At 38.4% G+C, this 26,183-nt stretch overlaps 1 protein-coding gene across 1 annotated transcript in view; it reads right to left on the bottom strand.

The window, feature by feature from the left end:
• Positions 1-26,183, bottom strand: part of LOC126236078 (sodium-independent sulfate anion transporter-like) — a 190,807-nt gene that overhangs the window by 9,658 nt on the left and 154,966 nt on the right. Inside the window, exons 9-11 of the mRNA XM_049945138.1 lie at positions 23,503-23,648; positions 17,447-17,611; positions 11,405-11,558 (exon numbers count right to left, since the gene is read on the bottom strand). Of these exons, the coding sequence (XP_049801095.1) occupies positions 11,405-11,558; positions 17,447-17,611; positions 23,503-23,648 (465 nt within the window). The remainder of the gene's footprint in view (positions 1-11,404; positions 11,559-17,446; positions 17,612-23,502; positions 23,649-26,183) is intronic.

Below are 26,183 nucleotides of genomic sequence, written 5' to 3'. Positions count from 1 at the left end.
CTTAATTATAAGACTCCACAGGAATTATGGAAAGGTGAACTATCTTCTTCAAACCATTTAAAAATGTGTACTTATTGATCCATTCTCCATATACCAGATCAAAATAGAGTGAAGTTGGGTGTCACTTCTACATCTACATCATCTACATTTATACTCTGGAAGCCACTGTGAAGAGCATGGCAAAGGGTAAGTTCTATTGTACAGTTATTTGGGATGTGGGAAGAATAATTTTTTGAATGCCTCTGTGTACGCTCTGTATTTGAATCAAATGTTGTACCTTTGTCAATTGAGCTAGCTGTTAGTAAAATAGTAGATACTGTCAGATAGTAGATGGTAGATAGTGTCGGAAGTTCCATGCGGCTTTTCGTGGATGATGCTGTAGTATACAGAGAAGTTTCAGCATTAGAAAATTGCAGCGAAATGCAGGAAGATCTGCAGTGGATAGGCACTTGGTGCAGGGAGTGGCAACTGACCCTTAACATAGACAAATGTAATGTATTGCGAATACGTAGAAAGAAGGATCCTTTATTCTATGATTATATGATAGCGGAACAAACTCTGGTAACAGTTACTTCCGTAAAATATCTGGGAGTATGCATGTGGAATGATTGGAAGTGGAATGATCATATAAAATTAATTGTTGGTAAGGGTGCCAGGTTGAGATTCATTGGGAGAGTCCTTAGAAAATGCAGTCCATCAACAAAGGAGGTGGCTTACAAAACACTCATTCGACTTATACTTGAGTATTGCTCATCAGTGTGGGATTCGTACCAGGTCGGGTTGACAGAGGAGATAGAGAAGATCCAAAGAAGAGCAGCGCGTTTTGTCACAGGGTTATTTGGTAAGCGTTATAGCGTTACAGAGATGTTTAGTAAACTCAAGTGACAGACTCTGCAAGAGAAGCGCTCTGCATCACAGTGTAGCTTGCTGTCCAGGCTTTGAGAGGGTGCATTTCTGGATGAGGTATCTGTTGTGTACATAGTTCTGCGTAGTCAGCGCGTACACAACTTTCCCACTAGAGCGCGTCCCGCTAAGCACAACAGCGCAGGCGCAGTGCTCGTCCATCTCCGCACTACGAGATGGTGCTATCTTAGAGACAGACCAAATTATGTAATGCAGCCAATGAGATTGCTGCTAACGCAGAACCTTTTCTCCTCACAGATCACACTCGCGCAGTGATACCTGAACATGCGAGGTATTATAACGAGTGTACAGACCTCCGATTAACCAATCTGCATTAGTCTGCATTAGTCTACATTAGTCTGTACCAGTCTATAGTCAAGTTTCAGTCTGCACCTAATAAGATTATCATATTCCTGTACATAGCCATGAAGAGAAATGTATAGACACTTTGTCAAGTATCAGAGGTATGTGAGAATAAGATTAACGTACCAAGACCAAAGGAACTTTAGATTGTCAATTGTAAACAGCATCCAGAATCAAGTTACGTAATATCTATGCTTTTTATTATTTTAATAAATGTGTGTGAAAATTAATCAAGTTCTGTTCAAAGTTGGTCACCATCAATCTGCTACTCTAAGCATGCAAGTGGCATTTCTATCGTCTGACCTAATGGCAGAAGATAAACACGCCACAATAAGACCATGAGACATATTGCTGACACTCGCCTACTTCGTTAGAGCGACAAGTCAAATAATCTGACGGTGTGTGTAATGAAGGTCTTACAGTACGCACACCACAGTATCGAATATATTGCTTCCCCCTACTTATACCTCCTGAGGAGATCACGAATGTAAAATTAGAGAGATTCAAGCACGCACGGAGGTCTTCTGGCAGCCATTTTTCCCGTGAACCATATGCGACTGGAACAGGAAAGGGAGGTAATGACAGTGGCACGTAAAGTGCCCTCCGCCACACATCATTGGGTGGCTTGCAGAGTATAAATGTAGATATAGATGTAGAAATATTCTAATCTTTCCCTCAAAATCTCTGTGTGAGTGATACATGGGTTGTAGTATACTCCTAGAGGCACCATTTACAACCAGTTCTTGAAATTTAGTTAGTAGACTTTCCCATATTAGTTTATGCCTATCTTCAAGAGTTTGTCAGTTCAGCATCTTGATAACACTCTTCCATGGGCCATACAAACCTGTGACCATTCATTCTGCCCTGCTCTGTTCAAAATGTGTGTGAATTCCTAAGGGACCAAACTGCTTAGGTCATCAGTCACTAGACTTACACACTACTTAAAGTAACTTATGCTAAGAACGACTCACGCACATCCATGCCCAAGGGAGGACTTGAACCTCTGGTGGGAGGGACCACACAGTCTGTGACATGGTGCCTCAAATTGCATGGCCACTCCGCATGGCCCCTTCTCTGTAAGCGTTCAATATCCCCTGTTAGACATGTCTGGTATAGGTCCCAAAGAGTTGAGCGGTATTCTAGAATGTATTGCACACATGATTTGTAAGCGATTTCCTTTGTAGAATGATTGCAGTTCCCCAGTATTCTACCACTAAACCAAAGTCTACCACCTGCTCTCCCAGCAACTGAGCCTATGTGGTCATTCCATTCCATATCCCTACAAAATGTTGCATCACAGTATTTCTATGAAATAGTTGATTCCAACTGTGACTCATTGATTATAGTCATATGATACAAAATCTTATCAACATCTGACTGAACATTTTTTAGCTCACTTTGGACTGTACTTCATTGTAGGTTTCAGTGAAATGAAAAAGGTTTCAGACTAATTTATCCACAGAAACATGAGAAAATTATGAAAGGCAAGACTAAAGTTTTTCTGGAGAATCAGTACAGAACCGACAATACCAAGGCACCAGCTATAAGTTCAGATTATTGTGTGTTTTAGGCAGGTAAACAGCATGCTGAATAGGAAAAGGCAGAGGAAGTAGTGGAAATCAGCAGTGCTGGAGTGACAGTACTGGTACCAATCAAGATCCAGACTACATCCCAGATGCTCAGTCGGTGGTAGAGGTAGAGGAGATTCAGATACTCTGATGGATCATGGTGCTCCTGAAGGTTACCAGTCAGTCAGAAGGCCAGCCTGCATACCCAAACCTAAGGAGTAACCAGATTTTGTCACCTATTTGGTAAGTGACTTTTCCACTTTGGGAAAAGGTCCTGTAAAACTGGATGAGGCCATGTCAGTGACTGATCAAGAAGACTGGGTAAGGGCCATAAAAGAGTAGATAAAGTGTTTCAGGAATGCTAGGGTTTGGAAATTTGGTGGATCCATCAAAGAGTAAAAGTATCATACATAACAAGTGGATATTTAAATTGAAAAGGAATCCAGATTGTACAGCACCCTATCATGCTAGATTTGTTGCTAGGGGGATTTACTCAAAAGTTTGGAAGAAATTATGGTGAAACCTTTTCACCAGATATAAGACATAGTGTTCTTAGAACTCTCATTAGCTCTTGATCTTAAGGTTAATAAGGGTTATATTAAAACTGCTTTTCTCTATGAGGACATGGAGGAAATCATTCTTATGAAGCAGCCAGAAGGTTTTATATCAAAAGTTAATGAAGGTAGTGTCTATAAACTAGGTAAGACCATTTATAGTTTAAAACAGTCAGCTAGACATCGAAATGAAACAGCAAAATGTGTACTTTTAGATCTGGGTTATGTTGCAAATACTGATGAAGTTAAGGTAAATGTCTTGGGATTGTTGTTTTTTATGTTGATGGTTTCAATGTCTTTTATAATAACAGTGTGGTGGAGGAGGAGTCATATCAGGGATTATTTGAACATTTTGAAGTTAAAGACTGAGAAGTCAAGTCCTACCTAGGCATATGTACAACTAGCAGCTGGGAGGAAGGTAATGTGAAACCTGATGAAAACAGTTGTATTACAGATGTGATGAAGTGCTTTAATCTATTTGATATTACTCTGGTAGGAACACCAATGGAGGCTGGATTAAAGCTTTGGGTGTGCAGGGTGATAACATTCAAGTGCTATATCAGGAACTTGAGGAACATTTGCTGTACATCAATACTAATAAGAGACCTGACATATCTCATACAGCAAGTTTTTTAAGCCAACACAATTGTTAGTTTACTAGTGTGTATTGAAGAGGTGCAGAACAATCCTCCACTATCTCAAGGGTTCTGTGAGCTATGGGGCTGTGTTTAAAAAAAGGGGATTTTAAAGAGCTCCATGTAACTGGTTTTGTTGACTAAAATTTTGTAAATGAGTTAAGTACTGGGTTGTGTTTTTCTGTTGGAGAAAAATATAATTCATTGGGAAAGAAGAAACTGAAGGATGTTGCCCTATCACTACTGAAGCTGGATATGCAGATTTAAATCCTGCAGAAAAAAGATGCAGTGTATTTGAGAAGACTGACAGGAGAATTGTTAAGTAATAATCATTAAACTTCTGTAATCATGTTCAAGGCAGCCACAGTTCTATTAGAACATCATAGAATCCTGTGGTGCATTCTAGACTGAAACATATTTGTGCTAGAAGACATTGTATTAGACAATGTGTGAAAAGAAGTGAGATTGTTGCAAATACTTAGAGTCAAAGAAAATGCCTGCTAATTTATTAACTAAATCACTTGCTAAGGAACAACATATTAACTTATTCATAAGTTGAAATTGTCACTAGTTAGTGGTGGTGTTGTTATGTTGGTAATCTGACACTTCATTTTTGTTGCAATCGACTACAAAGTGGTGGACTATCTTCATGTAGTTGTTAGTATCATTGTGTGTGTGTATACAATACAATGCTGATGTGTGAATAGAAGTTTTATGAATGATGTAACTGTTATTTAATGCTGATTCCACAACTGTTGATCAATAAATGAAAAGCTGCTCCAGTTGCTTTTTTAGAACTTTATTCAGTTCATTCAACTGGATTCAGCCTTTATATTAGACCATTACCAACTGTATCTGAAACTGTCAAATGATATGATGGATATATAGATATTTTTTTATGTAACAGAAAATGAGAGGCAATGCTTATATATGTACAGTACAAGTACAGAAATATACAACTTCTACATCTACATCTGCGTGATTACTCTGCTATTCACAATCAAGTGCCTGGCAGAGCATTCAATGAACCACCTTCAAGCTGTCTCTCTACTGTTCCACTCTCGAATGGCATACGGAAAAAACAAGCACTTAAATTTTTCTCTGCGAGCCCTGATTTCTCTTACTTTATCGTGATGATCATTTCTCCCTACGTAGATGGGTGCCAACAGAATGTTTTTGCATTCGAAGGAGACAACTGGTAATTGAAATTTCATGAGAAGATCCCGTTGCAACAAAAAATTACTTTGTTTTAATGATTGCCACTCCAATTCATTTATCATGTCTGTGGCACTATTTCTCCTATTTTGTGATAATACAAAACTTTTTTGATGTCATCCATCAGTTCCACCTGACGTGGATCCCACACCGCACAGCAATACTCCAGAATATGGTGGACAAGTGTGGTGTAAGCAGTCTCTTTAGTAGATCTGTTGCACCTTCTAAGTTTTCTGCCAATGAATTGCAGTCTTTGATTCGCTCTACTCACAACGTTATCTATGTGATCATTCCAATTTAGGTTATTTGTAATTGTAATCCCTAAGTATTTAGCCATCAGATTTGTGTGACTTAACCCATAATCAAAATTTAGCAGATTTCTTTTAGTACTCATGTGAATAACTTCACAATTTTCTTTATTCAGGGTCAATCGCCACTTTTAGCACCATACAGATGTCTTACCTAAATCATTTTGCAATTCGTTTTGGTCATCTGATGACTTTACAAGATGGTAAATGACAGCATCATCTGCAAATAATCTAAGAGGGTTACTCAGATTGTCTCCTATGTCATTAATATAGATCAGAAACAATAGAGGGCCTATACCACTTCCTTGGGGAATGCCAGATATTACTTCTGTTTTGCTTGATGACTTTCCATCTATTACTATGAATTGTGACCTTTATGACAGGAAATCACAAATCCAGTAGCCCAACTAAGGCATATTCTCTAGGCATGCAGTTTTCTTAGAAGACGCTTGTGAGGAACGAGGTCAAAAGCCTTCAGGAAATCTAAAAATATGGAATCAATTTGACATCACCTGTTGATAGCACTCATTACTTCATGAGTATAAAGAGCTAGCTGTGTTTTGTATGTTATATTATGCGGTAGAGCAGCAAGGTCAAATGATAATAACAGGATTCAAGCACATATAAAAAAAAGTTTTGTGACCAATAATGACATAAGAAAAATGGGCATGTTGTAATTATCAAAACTGTAAATGAGGAGTTTGATGAACTATGAGTGTAAGTCCAAAAAGTGCATTTCCGGTTAAAGTGAGTTGAAGATTTGCATGTTTATATCTTATTGAAAAACAGTTATATTTCACTGCTGTAATAATTCTGTCTTAGACCATACTTTTAACATACAGAATCATTCCTTACAACTGAAGATATTTCTTCCATTTATGATACATTATCCAAAATATGATGAATGGTTTACGCCCTTTTTCTGTCAAACCATGATACCTCTACAAAAATCATGAAAATTGAGTTGAAAATTGCTTTTATTATTTTATTATCCAGTTAAACTGTTTACTCTGTCTAGAAATTCTTTATACCAGCCTTTTACTGTATCAGGAAGATAGTGCAACAGGTCTTGAATGTCCTTCAGTTTTGCTGCTGCTACAGTTGGTTTCTCTATTACTGACAAAAATTAAATATCTTCAGGGAATCTTGTTGATTTCTTAATGAACTTAAAGGATATAAAGACCTTCCAATATGATTTTGAAGTGCCGATTGTGCCATCACTGCCAAAGTGCATTCTCACATATGACTGCAACTGGAAAGGAAATTTCCCCTGTGGCTTTGATGAGAAGAAGCCCATTAAACTTTTCTTCCAATCTTTAATAAGCTCACTTCCATCAATGACTTGAAATGGCTCTGGTTTCTTTCTGCATTCTTTAAGCATTATGACACACTCTTCTTTTGAATGTACAGTTTCCCTCATCTTTAACTTTCTTCCACAAATGCCAAAATTCCAGTCACACTGACTATACGAATGGCCACGTACTGGGAAAATATGTGATATTCGTATTCCAAGTGTTTTTGCTAACCATGTGCAAAACATGATCATAACAAAATTTTTGTTTTACCCTCCTGCACCATCAGAAAAAAAAATGTGTTTTCCTAATATTCTTGAAGTTTTCAAGCTTCTTGAATGTGAAGTCATGAAGGGATGCGCAAACAGAATTTGGATTCTTCTTACCTTCAAACTCCATAAAATAGTAAGAAGCACTTGAATCATCATTATGGCAGTGTACATTAAAAATGTACATCCAGAGGAGTCGATTATAAAACTATGCATTCACCACCAGTTTCGGAAATGGAAGGTTCTCTGCATAATCAAACCCTAAGCACAGCATACTGTCATCCAATTTACAACATGCAATAATCTGCCTTTTTTCTGCCTCAACAGATTTTTTGTGCAACTCTAATTTATGTTCGAGCTCCTTGTTTTCTTCACATTTAAGCTTTGTAGTAGTTCCAGAACAAAAGTCACAAATGTCTGACCTTGGTTATCTGAATGTGAAGTTCAATGTTTTGAAGAACTTATAATATGAGTGATGCTTCATACGAGAGTGAGTCAAATGAAAACCTCAAATATTTTTTTAAATATTATGTATTGTGCAGAAGTGGTACAAAGCTGTATCACTTTTCAACATAATCTCCCCCACATTCAATGCAAGTCCTCCAGCTCTTACAAAGTGCATAAATTCCTTTAGAAAATATTCTTTTGGTAGTCCATGCAACCACTCATGCACTGCGTGGCATACCTCCTCATCAGAATGGAATTTCTTTCCTCCCATTGTGTCATTAAGTGGTCCAAACATATGGAAATCACTTGGGGCAAGGTCTGGTGAGTATGGTGGATGAGGAAGACACTCAAAATGCAAGTCTGTGATTGTTGCAACTGTTGTACGGGCAGTGTGGGGCCTTTCATTGTCATGTTGCAAAAGGACACATTCTGATAGCAATACACGTCACTTTTATCTGATTGCAGGCCATATATGATTTTTTTAGGAGATCTGTGTATGATGCACTGGTGACAGTGGTCCCTCTAGGCATGTTCAAATGGTTCAAATGGCTCTGAGCACTATGAGACTTAACTTCTGAGGTCATCAGTCCCCTAGAACTTAGAACTAGTTAAACCTAACTAACCTAAGGACATCACACACATCCATGCCCGAGGCGGGATTCGTACCGGCGACCATAGCAGTCGCGCAGTTCCAGACTGCAGCGCCTAGAAACGCTCGGCCACTCCGGCTGGCTAGGCATGTAATGCTCCAAAAAGATGCCTTTTTCATCCAAAAAGAGAGTCAGCATAACCTTCCCTGCTGCTGGTTCTGTTTGAAACTTCTTTGGTTTTGGTGTTGAGGAATGGCGCCATTCCTTGCTCACTCTCTTCATTTCCAGTTGGTGGAAGTGAACCCAGGTTTTGTCCCCAGTAACGATTCTTGCAAGGAAGCCATCACCATCTCATTCAAAGCGCCAAAGAAGTTCTTCACAAGCATCAACATGTCATTCTCTCATTTCAGGAGTCAGCTGCCATGGCACCCATCTTACAGACACTTTTTTGAAACTGGAGCACATCATGCACAATGTGGTGTACTGACCCATGACCAGTCTGTAAACATGCTGCAGTGTCATTCATTGTCACTTGGCGGTTTTCTTCCACTATGGCTTCAACTGCTGCAATGTTCTGTGGAGTCACAACTCGTTGTGTCTGACCTGGACAAGGAGCATCTTCCACTGAAGTAACACCATTTGCAAACTTCCTACTCCATTCATAGACTTGCTGCTGTGACAAACATGCATCACCATACTGAACCTTCATTCATCGATGAATTTCAATAGGTTACACACCTTCACTACGCAAATACCAAATAACATAAAGCTTTTCTTCCCTGGTGCAAGTCGCAAGTGGGGCGCGGCCATCTTTATACTGATACTGCAACGGTATGTGTGCATCTGCACTATGCTGCCACCTACAGGCCATTCTGCATGCTGTTTGTAGCACGCTTACCAACTTACAGGATGTCAGCATGAAATTTCGATTTGTTATTACAAATTTTATGTTTTCATTTGACTCACCCTCGTATTAATTTGACTGCCATATTTTGCCTGGTAGTACTCTTTAAAGAAGGTGAATAATATCCTGATATTCAAATTTGGGTTCTCAAAATAAGACTTTCTTTATTTTTGTACTGCATAATGTGAATTTGTACAAGGAATTGTTACAAAATGGTCCTTAATACACTCCCAAATCACCACCTATTTTATGGGGTCTGGTTTCGTGCTTACCTCTTCTGTCTTCAAAGCTATCACCTTGCAAAACATTCTTCCATACAGTTCTTAAACGCTTTTCACAAATGTTCAGCACATGAAGGAGCAAATTTCTGCAGACAGGCAGTTTACAACCTTGGTCAGAAAATGAATACACCCAAACATTTTCTCTGTTCTTAGTTTTGGGCATCTTCTTCATTTCTTTAACACTCTTTCTCTCCACACATCCTGAGAGAAATGCATCCTGTTGAGATTTATCTCCACAATGATAAAAGAGATTGATTCTTGGATCTCGTCTGTCACTATTGCACTACACTTTTTTGGACAACATTGATCTACAGGCTAAATTTTTTTGCACCTGTGACCATTCCTTTCTTGTTTCTATAACTTTCCCCACTGTTTCTTTTCTTCTTTTTGTCTGTAAAGACATTTCCTAACTCATTATCACTCACTTCACTCATTATATTGCGTAAGTTAAAGTGCAACACAGTTCCGAGTCAATACAATAACCTATACGCAGTAAACAAGGTGACAACTGCCTGTCATCCACTGCCTTCTTAAGATGATTGCTTAGCCTACACCAAAGATATCAAGCAGAAATTTTCATGGTGGGTAATTCAAAGATCGAGGTATCGATTTAGCACTTTGACGGAAAAAGGGCGTAACTCCAGTTATGACCATAGTCCATCACACTCCAACTGTACAATCTGATACTTTAAAACTGTTGACATGGTTTATGGTATAGCTTAAAAAGAGTTATCTGATGTGTTTCAAAATTACATTAGACATAAAGAAAAAATCAACATGAAATGTAATTTTGTAATTCAGCAGGTAACTCTTTTTAAGCTAAACTATGTTAACAATTTTAAAGTATCAGACTGTACCATTTTTATAATTATGACATGCCCATTTTTCTTATGGCTTCATTGGGCATGAAACTTTTTAAAATCTATTTCACTTATTCTATTCATATCATCTGATGCTCCTTCTCTACAGCATAATGTAAGTTGTATATTATTTCTGTACTTCACTATGTAGTGTATAAGCATTGTCTCTCATCTTCTGATACAAGAAAAAAAAATTTCTGTGCGCCTAATATAAAGGCTGAAACTGATCGCTTGAAATTAATAAAGTTCTAAAAAAGCAATTGAGCCACATTTCATTAATTGTTATTTATCCATGCCATCTTATACACCAGCACATTTTAATAATATTGATTTGAAGCAAGTGTTCTTAACACCATTGGTCATGGAACCTCAAAAGTATTTTGCAGTTCACTGCTCTTCTCCTTCTGACTGAAAATGCAAGACATCACTCACTTGTAAAAACTTTCCAAAGTGTTATAGCTTCAATATTGATGTTTTCTCTTGTGTTACTATACAAAGTGAAAATTTAGTAAAATACAAATATTGGAAGTATTCACATCTATTGGAATGTCACCTGCCTGACAGCCAATTAACATACTATGTTTGTAATCAATGCCTTTTATAATGAGAGGGCATTAGTATATTTGGCAATTAATGCTTTCTGGTATTCAATAGCCTTGAGCTCCATTTTTTACAAAATTATGCTTTGTTTCCTCCACTCTTCCCTCCTTAATGAAATTAGTTGCTCCCTTATTCCCCTCCAACTTGCAGACCTAAGCAGACTTGTGGACCTAATGAAATCAGAGAAAATCTCTGGGATTGAATTCACAATCCTGTGCATACAGTAAATGGTTTTACCAATTAGCTGTTTAATTACTTAAGCATTTAGCTGGAGCCTTTGCTGAGCGGAATGTGAGAAAATGTGGTGTGATTAATCAGTTACACATCTTACGGTTGTGTCGCCATGTCCATTAACTCTCTAAGGTCTAAATTTACAGATCCAATAACATTTGTAGTCCAAGACCTTCCATAACATTTAAAAAGTTATGTAATCTTCATATTGACAGGCCTAGCATAAATCATTTTTACTACAGCTGCACTTGCCAATATTAACCAGTATGCCCACAATGAATAAATTTGTCAACACTAGTACCATTACCACTGCTAATATAATTGCCACTGTAGACTATTTTCAGTACAATCTCAGTGTGGCATGACACATTTTGTAACTCTTACCTTTAATAACATCCTCAGGTGTTTCAGAGTAGAAAAAGAAAGATCTGAGGCCTTCATCCATAGCTATTAGAGTGTCTTTTGTTTGCTTATTCCACCTCCAGAGCAGAAATTTACTTCCAGTACTAGTCACATCTTTCATTAGTAGTTTCACCACCTATATAACGAAGGTAATTAAAAGACGTGTATATCAATGCTATTTTTTAAAGTAATAAGTCAGATACTTAAGTCACAATACATTCTATGAAGGTTATGTGATACACACATCAGTCAGTGAGATTAACACTAAATTGTTGAAATTCTACAAAATTTAAAATAATTTGGTTTGAAATACAGTGTTAATATTTAGTTTATTTCAATTATATTAGTTAACAATTTTTCAATCTAGCAATGATTTTATGACTATGTAAAATTCCTACCTGGCATTTGTAGCTGCCATTTTTCCATGTGACATGCTAAAATACAAGGATAAGTCAAAAGGTAAGGGCAACAAAAAACAGTTATTATGCTGACAACATTTTAAGTAACGTCATTTCTCTACAAAACCTCCCTCAACCTCTATGCACTTGGTGTCTCCCTTGACAAATTTCCTAATTCCATCCTGCAACAACTTGTTGGCATCATGCATGTCCGTTCTTGCACTGACTCAATGGCTTTGTCATCTGAAAAAACCTTGAATCCACACAGGTGCTCCTTCATTAGACGAAAAAGGCGAAAATTTCATTGAGCTACGTGAGACCTGTAGAATGGATAGTCTAATAGCTCAAAACCAAGATTTTGAATCCACTGCATTATTTTCTCCTGTACAAGGGTGAGAATAATCCTGAAGGAAAATCACATCTTTTGAAAGCTTCCCTCTCCTCTCTATTTTTATTTGAGTTTCAGATCTTGCACTAGCAGACAGTAGATGTCACTATTTCCAGTTAGACATTTAGGTGTGTAAGTGAATCACTGGTGGACCTTCCAATCTTAAAACACTGCCATCATCAACTTTCCTGTAGAAGCTTGATTTTTGAAAGTCTTGGCTCTAGATGAAGATAGATTTGCACATTGTGTTCATTCACATACTGTGTGGTTGGTAGTGTTGGACCAACAGCTCACCAACAGTTACTATGTGACTGAGAAAGTTTTTTGCTTCCTTTTCAAAAGATTTTAAATGTGACAAACATTTTCCAAATGTCTTGTTTGTGTTTGTCTATCAGTTGATACAGTACCCAATAAGTACAAACGTTGTGATAATATAGAGCTTCATGGATGATTACAAATGCTGAACCATCTCAAATGTTCATTTTATGCAGAATATCATCAACATAAATGATTTGCTCAGGTGTCTCAATGTTCCATTGGATTTTTGAAGTGGGTGGCCAATCTGAATGCTCTTCTTTTCAGACAGTAATATGTATAATTATAAAGTAATTTATGCACTTGTAAATTTTTCATTCACTATGACATCTCTCACCACATTGCAACTGCTTTCTGTGAACAATCTCCACACATTTATTCTCTTCAGAGTACATACAATGATACATTGTCCTCATTTTTCTCTTGGGACCTACGACAATGTGACATTCATAATAACATACTCCGAAAACAGCTACTTTCTGAACCAACACAGCTAACACACAAGTACAGCACTATGGTTAGGGTTGCCATTTTTGTGTCAGGCTTTCAACCTATGGAACAGAAAAATTGCTTTTACTTGTTGACATGCCCTCACGTATAATATGCATTTTAAATAAGCTTCACTCATAACATATTAAGTAATATATCTCTTAATGAAGCAATTTTTGCATAACCATTCGTTTTTTAAGAATGGATATAAGTAAGTGTCCTTTTTGAAAAATTAAAAGTTGCATATATAATAAACTGATTTTTGTGATCCACCAAAAATTAGACTTGGGAATAAAGTGGTCAGAGAGAAGCTGTACTAAAAACACTGCTTTCATAATTATATAGGTACATGTAATAATATAAAGCATGAAGAAAAATTTGTGCACTCGGACTTTGTAGTGCGATTCTTCACGTACTGGCAATACAAAAATGTCTCTCACAAAATTTCATTTTGCTATATTTCATGCAGTAAATGGACATTAAAGACCAGCAATCTGGCAACACTGTAATCACACATACAGTAACTACCTCTGTCAAGATAAAGCAGTAGTGCTGTGCAGTTGGTGCAGTGGACAGTGTTTTGGGTTAGCATGCAGGAGGTTGAGGGTTTGATTCCTGGTCATGGATTATTTGTTTTATCTGCTAAAAGTAGTCTGCATGGTATAGTATCTGGCATCTTAATCTTCACATAGTGATTACAGTGGGTCTTCTACAAAACATTTGCAGTTATGTGTTACGAACGCAGATTAGATTAGATTAGTTTTTGTTCCATAGATCCGTGCTGAGGAGATCCTCGTGGATGTGGAACATGTCAATTTTTTTTTTTTTTTTTTTTAAGCTGAAATAATATTACTAATAGTATGAATATATACAATACATCATTTGTTTCTATTAAAAAATTCGTCAATGGAGTAGAAGGAGTTGGCCACTAGTAAGCCTTTCAGGCTCCTTTTAAACTGATCTTTATTTGTAACTAAATTTTTTATGTTTACTCGCAAATTATTGAAGATGAGTGTTCCTGAGTAGTGGACCCCTTTTTGAACTAAAGTAAGTGCTTTTAAGTCCTTGTGCAGATCATGTTTGTTCCTGGTATTGTATGTATGAACTGAGCTGTTTGTTGGAAAAAGAGATACACTCCTGGAAATTGAAATAAGAACACCGCGAATTCATTGTCCCAGGAAGGGGAAACTTTATTGACACATTCCTGGGGTCAGATACATCACATGATCACACTGACAGAACCACAGGCACATAGACACAGGCAACAGAGCATGCACAATGTCGGCACTAGTACAGTGTATATCCACCTTTCGCAGCAATGCAGGCTGCTATTCTCCCATGGAGACGATCGTAGAGATGCTGGATGTAGTCCTGTGGAATGGCTTGCCATGCCATTTCCACCTGGCGCCTCAGTTGGACCAGCGTTCGTGCTGGACGTGCAGACCGCGTGAGACGACGCTTCATCCAGTCCCAAACATGCTCAATGGGGGACAGATCCGGAGATCTTGCTGGCCAGGGTAGTTGACTTACACCTTCTAGAGCACGTTGGGTGGCACGGGATACATGCGGACGTGCATTGTCCTGTTGGAACAGCAAGTTCCCTTGCCGGTCTAGGAATGGTAGAACGATGGGTTCGATGACGGTTTGGATGTACCGTGCACTATTCAGTGTCCCCTCGACGATCACCAGTGGTGTACGGCCAGTGTAGGAGATCGCTCCCCACACCATGATGCCGGGTGTTGGCCCTGTGTGCCTTGGTCGTATGCAGTCCTGATTGTGGCGCTCACCTGCACGGCGCCAAACACGCATATGACCATCATTGGCACCAAGGCAGAAGCGACTCTCATCGCTCAAGACGACACGTCTCCATTCGTCCCTCCATTCACGCCTGTCGCGACACCACTGGAGGCGGGCTGCACGATGTTGGGGCGTGAGCGGAAGATGGCCTAACGGTGTGCGGGACCGTAGCCCAGCTTCATGGAGACGGTTGCGAATGGTCCTCGCCGATACCCCAGGAGCAACAGTGTCCCTAATTTGCTGGGAAGTGGCGGTGCGGTCCCCTACGGCACTGCGTAGGATCCTACGGTCTTGGCGTGCATCCGTGCGTCGCTGCGGTCCGGTCCCAGGTCGATGGGCACGTGCACCTTCCGCCGACCACTGGCGACAACATCGATGTACTGTGGAGACCTCACGCCCCACGTGTTGAGCAATTCGGCGGTACGTCCACCCGGCCTCCCGCATGCCCACTATACGCCCTCGCTCAAAGTCCGTCGACTGCACATACGGTTCACGTCCACGCTGTCGCGGCATGCTACCAGTGTTAAAGACTGCGATGGAGCTCTGTATGCCATGGCAAACTGGCTGACACTGACGGCGGCGGTGCACAAATGTTGCGCAGCTAGCGCCATTCGATGGCCAACACCGCGGTTCCTGGTGTGTCCGCTGTGCCGTGCGTGTGATCATTGCTTGTACAGCCCTCTCGCAGTGTCCGGAGCAAGTATGGTGGGTCTGACACACCGGTGTCAATGTGTTCTTTTTTCCATTTCCAGGAGTGTATATTATTTAGAACAAATTTCATTAATGAGTAAATATACTGAGAGGCAGTTCTTTGAAGAGGTTTCTACAGGACGTCCGTGAATTTACTCCACAAATAATACGTATTACACGCTTTTGGACTCTGAAAACTTTTGTTTGACTTGAAGAGTTACCCCAAAATATTATACCATATGACATTACGGAATGAAAGTAGGCAAAGTATGCAAGCTTTTTCATTATTATGTCGCCTATGTCTGCTAACACTCGAATTGCTAATACAGATTTGTTAAGGCGTTTCTGCAGTTCTGTGGTGTGCTCTTCCCAACTGAATTTATTATCAAGTTGTAATCCCAGGAATTTAAGACTGTCAACCTCTTCTATCTGCTCTTCTTTGTATTTTATGCATATGCTGGGTGGAAACCTCTTATAGGTTCTGAATTGCATATAGTGAGTCTTTTCATTAGTCAGCTTTTAAAGAAACCTTTTGCATGTCATGGATGCAAATTGTTTCACACCATTGCTTCTGCTAGATTCCAAACTTTTCTTCTGTGTACTTTCCCCTAATGGTTCCATTGGTTAATATTAACTATTATTCTTGCCACATTCAGGTCCATTACAGTCTGTTAGGGTCTTATGTCACCAGTAGGGCTAGCAATGTGCTTTTCAAAGTAATTTCATTGCGACCATTGTGGGAGGGTACACAGAAAACAGGTTTGGACTCTAGCAGTTGCAGTCATGTGAAACTGTTTGTGTCCATGACATGCAAGAGACTTCTTTAAAAGCTGACCAATGAAAATGATTGTACTTCCATTTCTATGTTCGTAGTATGTAACTGCAAATGTTTTGTAGAAGACCCACTGCAATCACTGTTTGATGATTAAACTGCCAGATACCATACCACGAAGGCTACTTTTAGCAAATAAAAACAAATATGCCTCGACCCAGAATTGAACCCTCGATCTCCTGAATGCCAACCCAAAACACTATCTACTGCACCAACTGCACAGCAATGCTCTATTTGCTGATTTGCTGAGAGAGGTAGCTTCCATACAGGTGATTACAGTGTTGCCAGATTGTCAATCTTCAACGTCCATTTACTGCCTGAAATACGTGCAAGACAAAATTTTGTGACAGACATTTTTGAATTGCCAGTGTGTGAGGAATTGCACTGCGAAGTCTGAGTGTGCAAATTTTTCTTCACCCTGTATTATTAATCACTTTTTACACAGAGGAATGGACTGCTGTTTTGTAACTATAGAACAATTATCTGTATGATCTTCATCCAGAGCAGTGTGCTCTATGAAACAACTTGAATAGAGGAGGACATTAAGTGCTTATTTATAGACAAAGGAGACAGAAAGAGGGACACCCTAAATGAAATTCACATATGTACTATCAGTAGTGTTACTCATCCGTGGATATAATGATATATCAGAACCGAAGTAAAGAATCTGATAAATGATACACTTCATTATTTCATATATTAAGATTTCCTCCCACTCTACATGCAAATTGCACATGAGAACAAGGACTGTTTACATTCTGATCTGTAACTTGTCACTAATGAAATCTTGTTTATGTTATACCTTCATTACTGTCATTTTAAGAATATTTTTTGCTTTGATACATCATTAAAACATAATTCTTGAAATGTTGCCTACAGATTTCAGTTAGCTGGCATCTTTGAACGTCAGCCACATTATATTTTTCAGTATGCCCAGACTGTTAATACAGAGTGTTACAGAAATAAAGAGAGCAAGCTTATATAGAGGATATGCAAAAGACTATCTCTTTTGTTTTTCTTTTATTGATTTTGGACCATGGGAGACTACACTAACAAATGTTTATAAATTAGAGGAGCCCTTCTCCAGAGTTCCAGTACTAAATTATATATTATACCTTAGCAACTGTGGCATCTATCCATTTCACTTTGGCACCATCAATTATGACAACAGCAGGTTGGGATTCTGAACACATCTGCACTACCTCCTCACGTATATACTCTGCACCCGGGAACATAAGATTCTGCTGTGGTGCCACTAGAAGTACATTCATGTCAAATACCTGTAAACAGTGGAAATTATCTTCATCATATTACCAAAACTTTTCTATCACAACTTATAATGTATGTTCAATACTTTTATGCAAAATCTTTAATTTTCATCATTAATTCATAATTTATTAAGAAGTAAATTCAGCACTAACAATAACAACAAAAAATACAAAAATAAAGACATAAATTTTACAAATAACAGAATACCGTCACTCTATAAATTAAATCTACATTTATTAGCAGGACAGAGCAAATGAAACTATTCTAATAATGTTTACATGAAAGGAGAATTCAGTTGAGAGAACTAATAAATTATGAGACAGAATTTTGGACAGCTTCTACCTTCAGGAGTACTGTCAATAGAGACATATGAAAATAAAAGGTGCACTCTTTAACTTCAGACAGTGTCCTCACTACAGGTGGGCCTCTCCCATCCTGGAGTCTGAATGACCTGCCCATCCTTTTTAACCTTCCACAATACGTTCCTCTCCTCTCCCCTACCGAGCGAGGTGGTGCAGTGGTTAGACACTGGACTCACATTCGGGAGGACAACGGTTCAATCCCACATCCGGCCATCCTGATTTAGGTTTTCTGTGATTTCCCTAAATCGCTCCTGGCAAATGCCGGGATGGTTCCTTTGAAAGGGCACGGCCGACTTCCTTCCCTGTCCTTCCCTAATCCGATGAGACCGATGACCTCGCTGTCTGGTCTCCTTCCCAAAAACAACCAACAACAACATCCTCTCCCCAATGAAGGAAGTATTTGTCCTCTTTTACTTTTATATGTGTGTATCTTAGGTACTACACATTATGTCACTTGAAATTAAGTACTGGCCAATAATTATGAGTCATAATTTAGTTAATACTGTTTAAACCAATTAATTTCTTATAGCAAGCAAATGAGGTGGTTAGAGTTGGATTACTTGGTTTTACTGTAAAATCTGACACACTGATTTCAATCTGTGGAAAAGAAAAGGAAGAAGCCTAAGAATTTAGTCAAATGGTCAAGGGAACAAAGGGGGAGGGTGAATAAACTGAAACAGTTATAGTACTAACAAAAGAAAGTTACAGATTAAAGTCATTAATATTTATTTGGTCACTTATGAAAAATAAACTTTAAATTTGTATATAGAACAAAATGATAATTGACATGTTGAGTAATTTTTAAGTTAATTAAGCTAAAAATGACAAATTCAAAAAGGATCAAGGCAAATGATTGACAGGTTATGTGATATTCATGTGAAACTGTGTTAATGAGATATTTCCACAAAAGCAGCACAGAGAGATCAGTGTCAGTGGAAAGGAACCACACAACTCAGTAAAGGATCTACAAAAACATATTTCCTCACAACTCTTCCTCAGGTCACTACAACATGACCCTAACCTGTCCTCTTCAGAACTCCAGGCTCTACATTGCCTAAAAGCTGATGACTCCATCATTATCCTCCCAGCAGACAAAGGATCTACCACTGTAGTACTTGACCAAAAGGAGTATGTTAGTGAAGGTCTATGTCAGCTGTCTGACAGCTCTACATACAGCGTCTGACATCAAGATCCCATCCCCGTGATTCAAACTGACCTACAGTCCCTCCTTAAAACTTAAGGCCCCTCATGAGGGCTAACACCTCAATTCATAGAACTTCTCACCCCACCCAAACCATGCACCCCCACCATTTACCTTCTTCCTAAGATTCACAAACCTAATCATCCTGACCTTCCTATAGATGCTGGCTTCAAAGCACCCAATGAACATATATCTGCCTAAGTTGATCAACATGTGCAACCCTCAGTACAAAAACTCCCCTCCTACATCAAAGATACTGACCATTTTCTAGATAGTCTGAAATCTGTGCCCATCCCACTCCCACCACACACCTTGCTTGTCACCATTGATGCCACCTCCCTCTATACCAACATCCCCCATGTTCATGGTCTGTCTGCTGCTGAATATTCCCCCAGTCAGTGCCCACCTCTTGACAAACCTATGACATCCTTCCTATTCACATATATCATCTTCATACTTATCAACAACTACTTCACCTTTGAGGGGCAGACAAACAAACAGATCAGGGGCATGACCATGGGAACCAGGATGGCTCCTTCCTATGCCAACCTTTTCGTGGGTTGCTTGGAAGGAGCTTTCCTGGGATTCAGAAGTATTCAGCCCCTGGTTTAGTTTAGATACAATGATGACATCTTTACCATATGGACTCATGGTGAGGCTGACCTGCTAAAATTACTGGAATCTCTGAATACCTTCTCCCAATTAAATTTCACATGGTCCTATTCTGAATCCCATGCCACTTTCCTTGATGTTGATCTTGTCCTCACTGAAGGTCAGCTACACACTTCTGTCCACAATAAACCTACCAACAACAACAATAATTACATTTTGACAGTTGCCATCCTTTCCATGTCAAACATTCCCTCACATACAGCCTTGACATCCGAGGCAAATTTATTTGTTTGGATGCAGACTCTTTACAGCAATGCACCACCATTCTCACCTCAGCCTTCACTGCACATAATTACCCCACCAGCCTAGTTAAAAAGCAGATTTTCCAGGCCATCACATCCAATCCTGGCCAGCATTTGTCAGGAACCACCTGAAGATGGCAGCATGTATGTCTGCCGAAATATTGTGGAGAAATTATGACGCTACCCAGCCGGATACCATAGAACTGTTCAAATCCTGGTACTGCTGATCCCTCCACAAAGCAGCTTTGGAGCACACCATTGGTGACTCAGTATTATCCTGGTCAGGAATGTGTTAATCAGCTACTTCAACAGGGCCATGACTTCCTAAAATCATGCCCTGAACTGAGATCCATTCTGTCTGAAATTTTGACCACCACATCTAGAATAGCTTTTCGTTACCATCCCAATCTCTGCAATGTTCTTGTCAGACCCTATGCTCCTTCTGCACCCATCTCCCTGCTCTATGCCCCTAGGAGCAACCCAGCTGCAAGACTTCCCGTATACACTCTTCTACCACCACCTATAATAGCTCTGTAACTGGCAAAACATATTCTATCAAATGGAGAGCCACCTGCCAAACGACACATGTCATATACCAGCTATTATGTAAACACTGTTCAGCCTTCTACATTGGCATGACTACCACAGAATTATCAATTAGGATGAATGGGCATAGACAGAGGGTATATACTGGCAACACGCAATATCCTGTTGCAGTGCATGCTCTACAACATGACATTCATGACCTTGGAACCTGTTTCACCACATGTGCCATTTGGATTCTTCCCCTGGACACCAGTTTCTCAGAACTCCACAGGTGGGAACTAGTACTACAACATTTTCTTGGTTCTCGTCACCCCACCTGGCCTTAATTTGCATTAAATTCCTCCAGCTCAGCTTTTATCTTTGCTTCATTCTGTTTTAGTTTTCTACATCTTTCATTATCTTTCCCATCTATTTTTCACTGCCCCCCACCCACCCCCCACCCCCACCTCTGTTACACACAATGCACTTAGCTTCTCGCTCTTATTAACTCATGCATGATGTTTTAGTCGTAATCTCTGTCTTGCATATTATTCTGTCCTTCACCTTTAAGCTCTCAGGTTTTCAAATCTCATCCAATGCAGTCCCCAACAATCAGTCTTTCCTTCTCATCCTGTAGAGTTAGTCTCCCCTGACCTGCGGTTCTGGGTGACTTTCCCAAAATATACCCCTTTTCTTAGACCTCTCCAGTCCTTTTCCTTCACCCTTCTTCCTTCCTCTTCAACCCTTCTGCCTGAAGAAGGCGCCACTGGTTCTGAAAGCTTGCCAATCACAACAATCTAAAACATATGGTGTGTTACATTCAGTGTGTCCAACATTAAGTCATTGACTCTTCTCTGTTATAAAAGATTTTTCTGGGTGATTTATGATTGTAAGAGAGATTTTGTTAGTAATGATAAATAGTTGCTAAATTTCATCACTGCGAAGTGTTTCATTATAGAACTTGAAGCAATGCATGTAGCAAAATCCAAGTATTATATTCTGCATGTGGGATTATACTAGAAGTATGGTACACTGGAGAGTAGTGTTAACATGTGGGGAAGGTAAGTGGTGTAGTTAGCAAATATTATCTTTGATTGCGATAAAGCCAGAAAAAGAAGAAGATACAAAACAGGACAAAATATAACAATTAATATAAATAAAGAGATGACACTAGAGAAAAAAACCAGTAAAATGTGCAAATAAGAACATTAGCAAGTGACAGAGAAACATGGATGCAATAGTGAACTTTATGTACAGATAAAGGTTACAGATAATCTAATAGTACCACCTGACTGTCACTACATAGATTTGCTGGCAAATTTAAGTATCCAACAATATAAAGGCACAATGATAGCATGTCTTAATGTCTGGAGATTATCTTATGTTGTTTGTAATAAGAGGGTGTACTACACAGATAATTACACAATACATCAGTGTCAAGGACAAACTTGCATACCAGCTGGATTTATAAGTTTTTACCAAAGAACAGCCTTTGAACTTCTCTGGATTGATCAGCAATACAAAAAGGATTTAAGAATAGAAGTGCAGCAGTTGTGAATGGTGTTCCAGTGTAATCATCAATGGTGAACAGCAATAATATTTGACCCATTTTGCTGTTATTCTGTGATCATATTAATGGTTTGTCTACAACGTGTGTCTTACTCAACTTTTCTCCTTGTTAAATATCAGGATCTTCATGATAGTATTAAGCTAGCAAAAGGATATAAACAGTACCTGTTTAACATAAATGAGGATTCAATAGCTTTTATTCATTATAATAACAGCTTTCCTGTCAATTTAATACATTACATTTAGCAATGAGTTGCCTGTTCTGCTGTGAGTTCTTAATGAGCTACTGGCATACTTATGAAGTAACAAAATGGAAATCTGTACAACTTTTAAAGAAAATTAAAACATTGCTTCTAACCTATTCCTCCTAGAAATAATCTAATTATATAGATTCAAGAACTGAAAACCCCTGTTAGCAATATAACAATTAACAGTGTTACTTATAAATATCAATTTTCGTTAGAACAAAATCAAACAATGGAAAATCCAGGGTGGACAATATTACAAAAATGATAGATTGTTACTCACAATACAGAGAAGATGTGAGTCCCAGACTGTCACAACAAAAAGACTACTAAACATGTGAGGTTTCAGCCAAAAGGCCTTCTTCTAAAGTGAACAACAGGCACATACAGCCACAACTCACACATACATGATCACTGTCTCTGGCCACTGATGCCAGCCTCTGTGGCCAGAGAGTGGTCATGTGCATGTGAGCTGTCCTTGGATAGATGTGTGTGTGTGTTTTGTCTACTTTAGAAGAAGGCCTTTGGGCTGAAAGCTCACTTGTTTAGCAGTCTTTTTTTGTGCCTTTCTGTGACTCAACACCACCTCTGTATGGTAAGTAGCAATATATCCTTTTTATAAAACTGCCACTTTCCCTTAAGACTTAATTATAAATTTTATCCTTAGACACCTATCACTGTTTTCATGAAAATGTGACAAATGCAATTATAGTTAGACACCAGGTACTTAGCTTAACTCAGGGAGCAGCAATGATTTGCAAGTATTGGTTTACATATTAATGCCACAGTGAAACTAAAATTAGCAATAAGAAGACACTGCTTCATTAAATAGCTGTTCTAGGTTTATTTATGATGAACTGAACAAAAGTAAAAAAAGAAGAAGTGTTGAAGAGTGATAGTGGCTTTGAGACACTGCTGAGATATTCAGTCCTTATATTTAAGATTGACTTGTTGCAACTCTACTGAGTCTATTGCACCTATTTCTACTACTTTATTTTTGCACCCTACCCTCCCCCTTCCTTGCCTGCATGAGGCTACCCCCCTCCCCCCCCCCCCCCAACATGCACAAGCTGAACATATACTTACAGAACGTTCCTTAACGATAATTTTTGGTCTGGCTGCATCATATAGAATGAAAATGAGATTCACACCAACTCCAATGACCATACCCAGCTCAAGACCAATGAAGAGGCAAGCCAAGAATGTGATGAAGTAAGGAATCAAGTCAATTCCTGTAATCAAAACAATTAACATTATCTTAAAGATTTTAAATCAATCCATTAAAGTTTATGTTTAATAAAAGTTATGGTATCTGTTATTCAACACTTGCCAGAAAGGGTCTGTAAATTAACATTATGAATGCATAAAAAAATGAAGATATAATCTTAAAAAGGGAAAAAGGATTAGTTGGATGAGGATGGTGAGAAATATTGGTCAGTGCCTCTTCAACGAAACATTCCTCCCATTCATTTAAAATAACTTATGAAACCCACAGAAACCTTGACCAGGATGGTAAGACAGGGATTCAAACTTCACATTCCTTAAATCTTATGTATTCACCATAGTGCCTGTGATTTAGGTAGGAAAGATTTCATTTTGCAGTCTGAAATTCTGCACTAGGAGGAAGAAATGTAGTAAATGAAGGGCTGGAACTGTGGTCATGGCTGCGCTGCTGTCTATTCTGTCAGCTGATGCATTTTGTATGACCATACAACAAGATAAATGTTGTAAGAAGCATGTCAACAGGTATCCAAAAAGTGTTCCTGAGATTTGTTGACAGACAGAATATTGTGTTATGTGGAGTGAGGAGAGACTTGGATTTAAATAGTGATTATGACAAGATATTATTGTTGCATCTTTTAATTTTATAGTTTGTGAGTATCTACAGATTGTGACAGGATAGTTATTAGTGTTTTTGTTAGTTAATCTCTTCCTTAGAACACAGATTTGCATAGATTACCGTTTTGATGTTCAGCAATAGGTGAAATGTAAAATGTGTGTGTGGCTAGGGCCTCCCTTCAGGTAGTCTGGTTACGTGGAGCAATTCTTTTCAGTTTATGTCAGATCAGCAAGTCCACTTCAGTGAAGATGAAATGGTGATGAAGATAACACAACACCCAGTCCCCAAGTGGAGAAAATCTCCAACATGGCCTCGAATCAAACCCAGGCCTCATGCATATGGCATTCTACCACACTGACCACTCAGGTATGGAAAGTGACTAGTAATGGGTTGAACACATAGAAAAGTATGCCTACAGTGAAAAGCCTTTATACATAGAGACTAATTTCAGTTTATGACTAGTTAAGGAATATGAGCTAAGGAGCCAAATTATGTTTATATTCATAACAGAGCTATCCATGAGACCAGACAACAAATATACCATTGAAAAAATTTGGTAACCTGATACACAAGTAAGTTAATTCACATTTTATATTGGAACATTAGCACTTGTTGGAATGCTCTTCATTTCTTTGACTGGCACTTGTACTATTTGCAAGTCTGTAAAGCTATTATAGGTTATTATGAAATGAAATTTAACTTTATAAACAATGCAGGTATGGTAAAGTGAAGTATGCAACAATGGACTGGAATTTTATTAGACTGGTATTGATACAGAAATAAATGTGCACTATAATTACAAGTAAAATGTGCCTTATAGTGGGATAATTAGAGATTTCAAATAAAGCTTTAGTGTCATTAAACCTAAATCTTATTTCTCTCTATGTTTGTGTTAAAGTTATGATTGAACTTTGTAAGCCAAATGCTACAGACCTGAGGAAAACAAGAGTAGAATTCATACAGCAGGGGTTTTCAAGCAACTGCTCATCTCAATGAAAAACTTCATACATGCTTTGAAGTAGACAGAAGATAGACATTTTCATATTTTAGCAGTTGTATTCAGTCTAGAGAGAGCTTTTGCAGGGTACAAATCTTTTGAAATGTACTATACATCATCTGGAACTGTATGCTGTCTTTCAATAGCAGGCACCATAAAGCAAAGTTGCATGAGAGAATTGGTCAGTTTATTCTCACCTTGATTATGAAAGTCAAGAAAAAATGTAGGAAAACTTGTCTGCTAAGAAAATGAGTATGTTAGCAGGCCTATATGACTTCTATCATAGCAAGCTGGAACAGCCCCACCTGTAATGATTGTGCCCCTGATGATTAATAATTTTCCTTTGCAGTAATTATATTAATTATCATACTGTTAGGTGCACTGTACATATGTGACATATACATAAATACTTGAAAAATTGAAATGCTCTTTGCTACACCTAAATTCCTTAGTCAGTAATTTACTTTCATTGCATTGAGTCCAACAGTATAATTCTGGTAACTGAACTTCTTACTATCATACAACTTTGACAACATTATTTGAGCTAATATGTACATCTTAAAGTGATCAAACCATTCATTATAAAACCTGGTATCCTATTTTCATGGTAATGTATTTTATTTCACATGAAACTAACTATCTAAGAGAGGTAATTAGCACTGAAAATTCCAGACTGTCATAATTGATATTGCTGATTTTATCTTTGGGTTTGTTAGGTTATGAACTTCAACACTTACTTATGTTGTTACTTTTTTGTGGATCGTATGACACACCTTACTAATTGAGTGACAAATTAAGATTTTGAATAATTTATCATCATACAAAATATTTTTTAAATATTGCATGAGTACCCTTGATCTGTGTATTCTTAGTGCATAGATATAAAGTGATTCCAAAAACTTTTCTAAAATCCTAGATCAATGTATTTTT

Source organism: Schistocerca nitens, chromosome 2 (assembly GCF_023898315.1).
Source record: "Schistocerca nitens isolate TAMUIC-IGC-003100 chromosome 2, iqSchNite1.1, whole genome shotgun sequence".
Classification (NCBI taxonomy): domain Eukaryota; kingdom Metazoa; phylum Arthropoda; class Insecta; order Orthoptera; family Acrididae; genus Schistocerca; species Schistocerca nitens.
The sequence above is the reverse complement of the archived record's forward strand: the minus strand, read 5'-3'. Positions and strand labels throughout refer to the sequence as shown.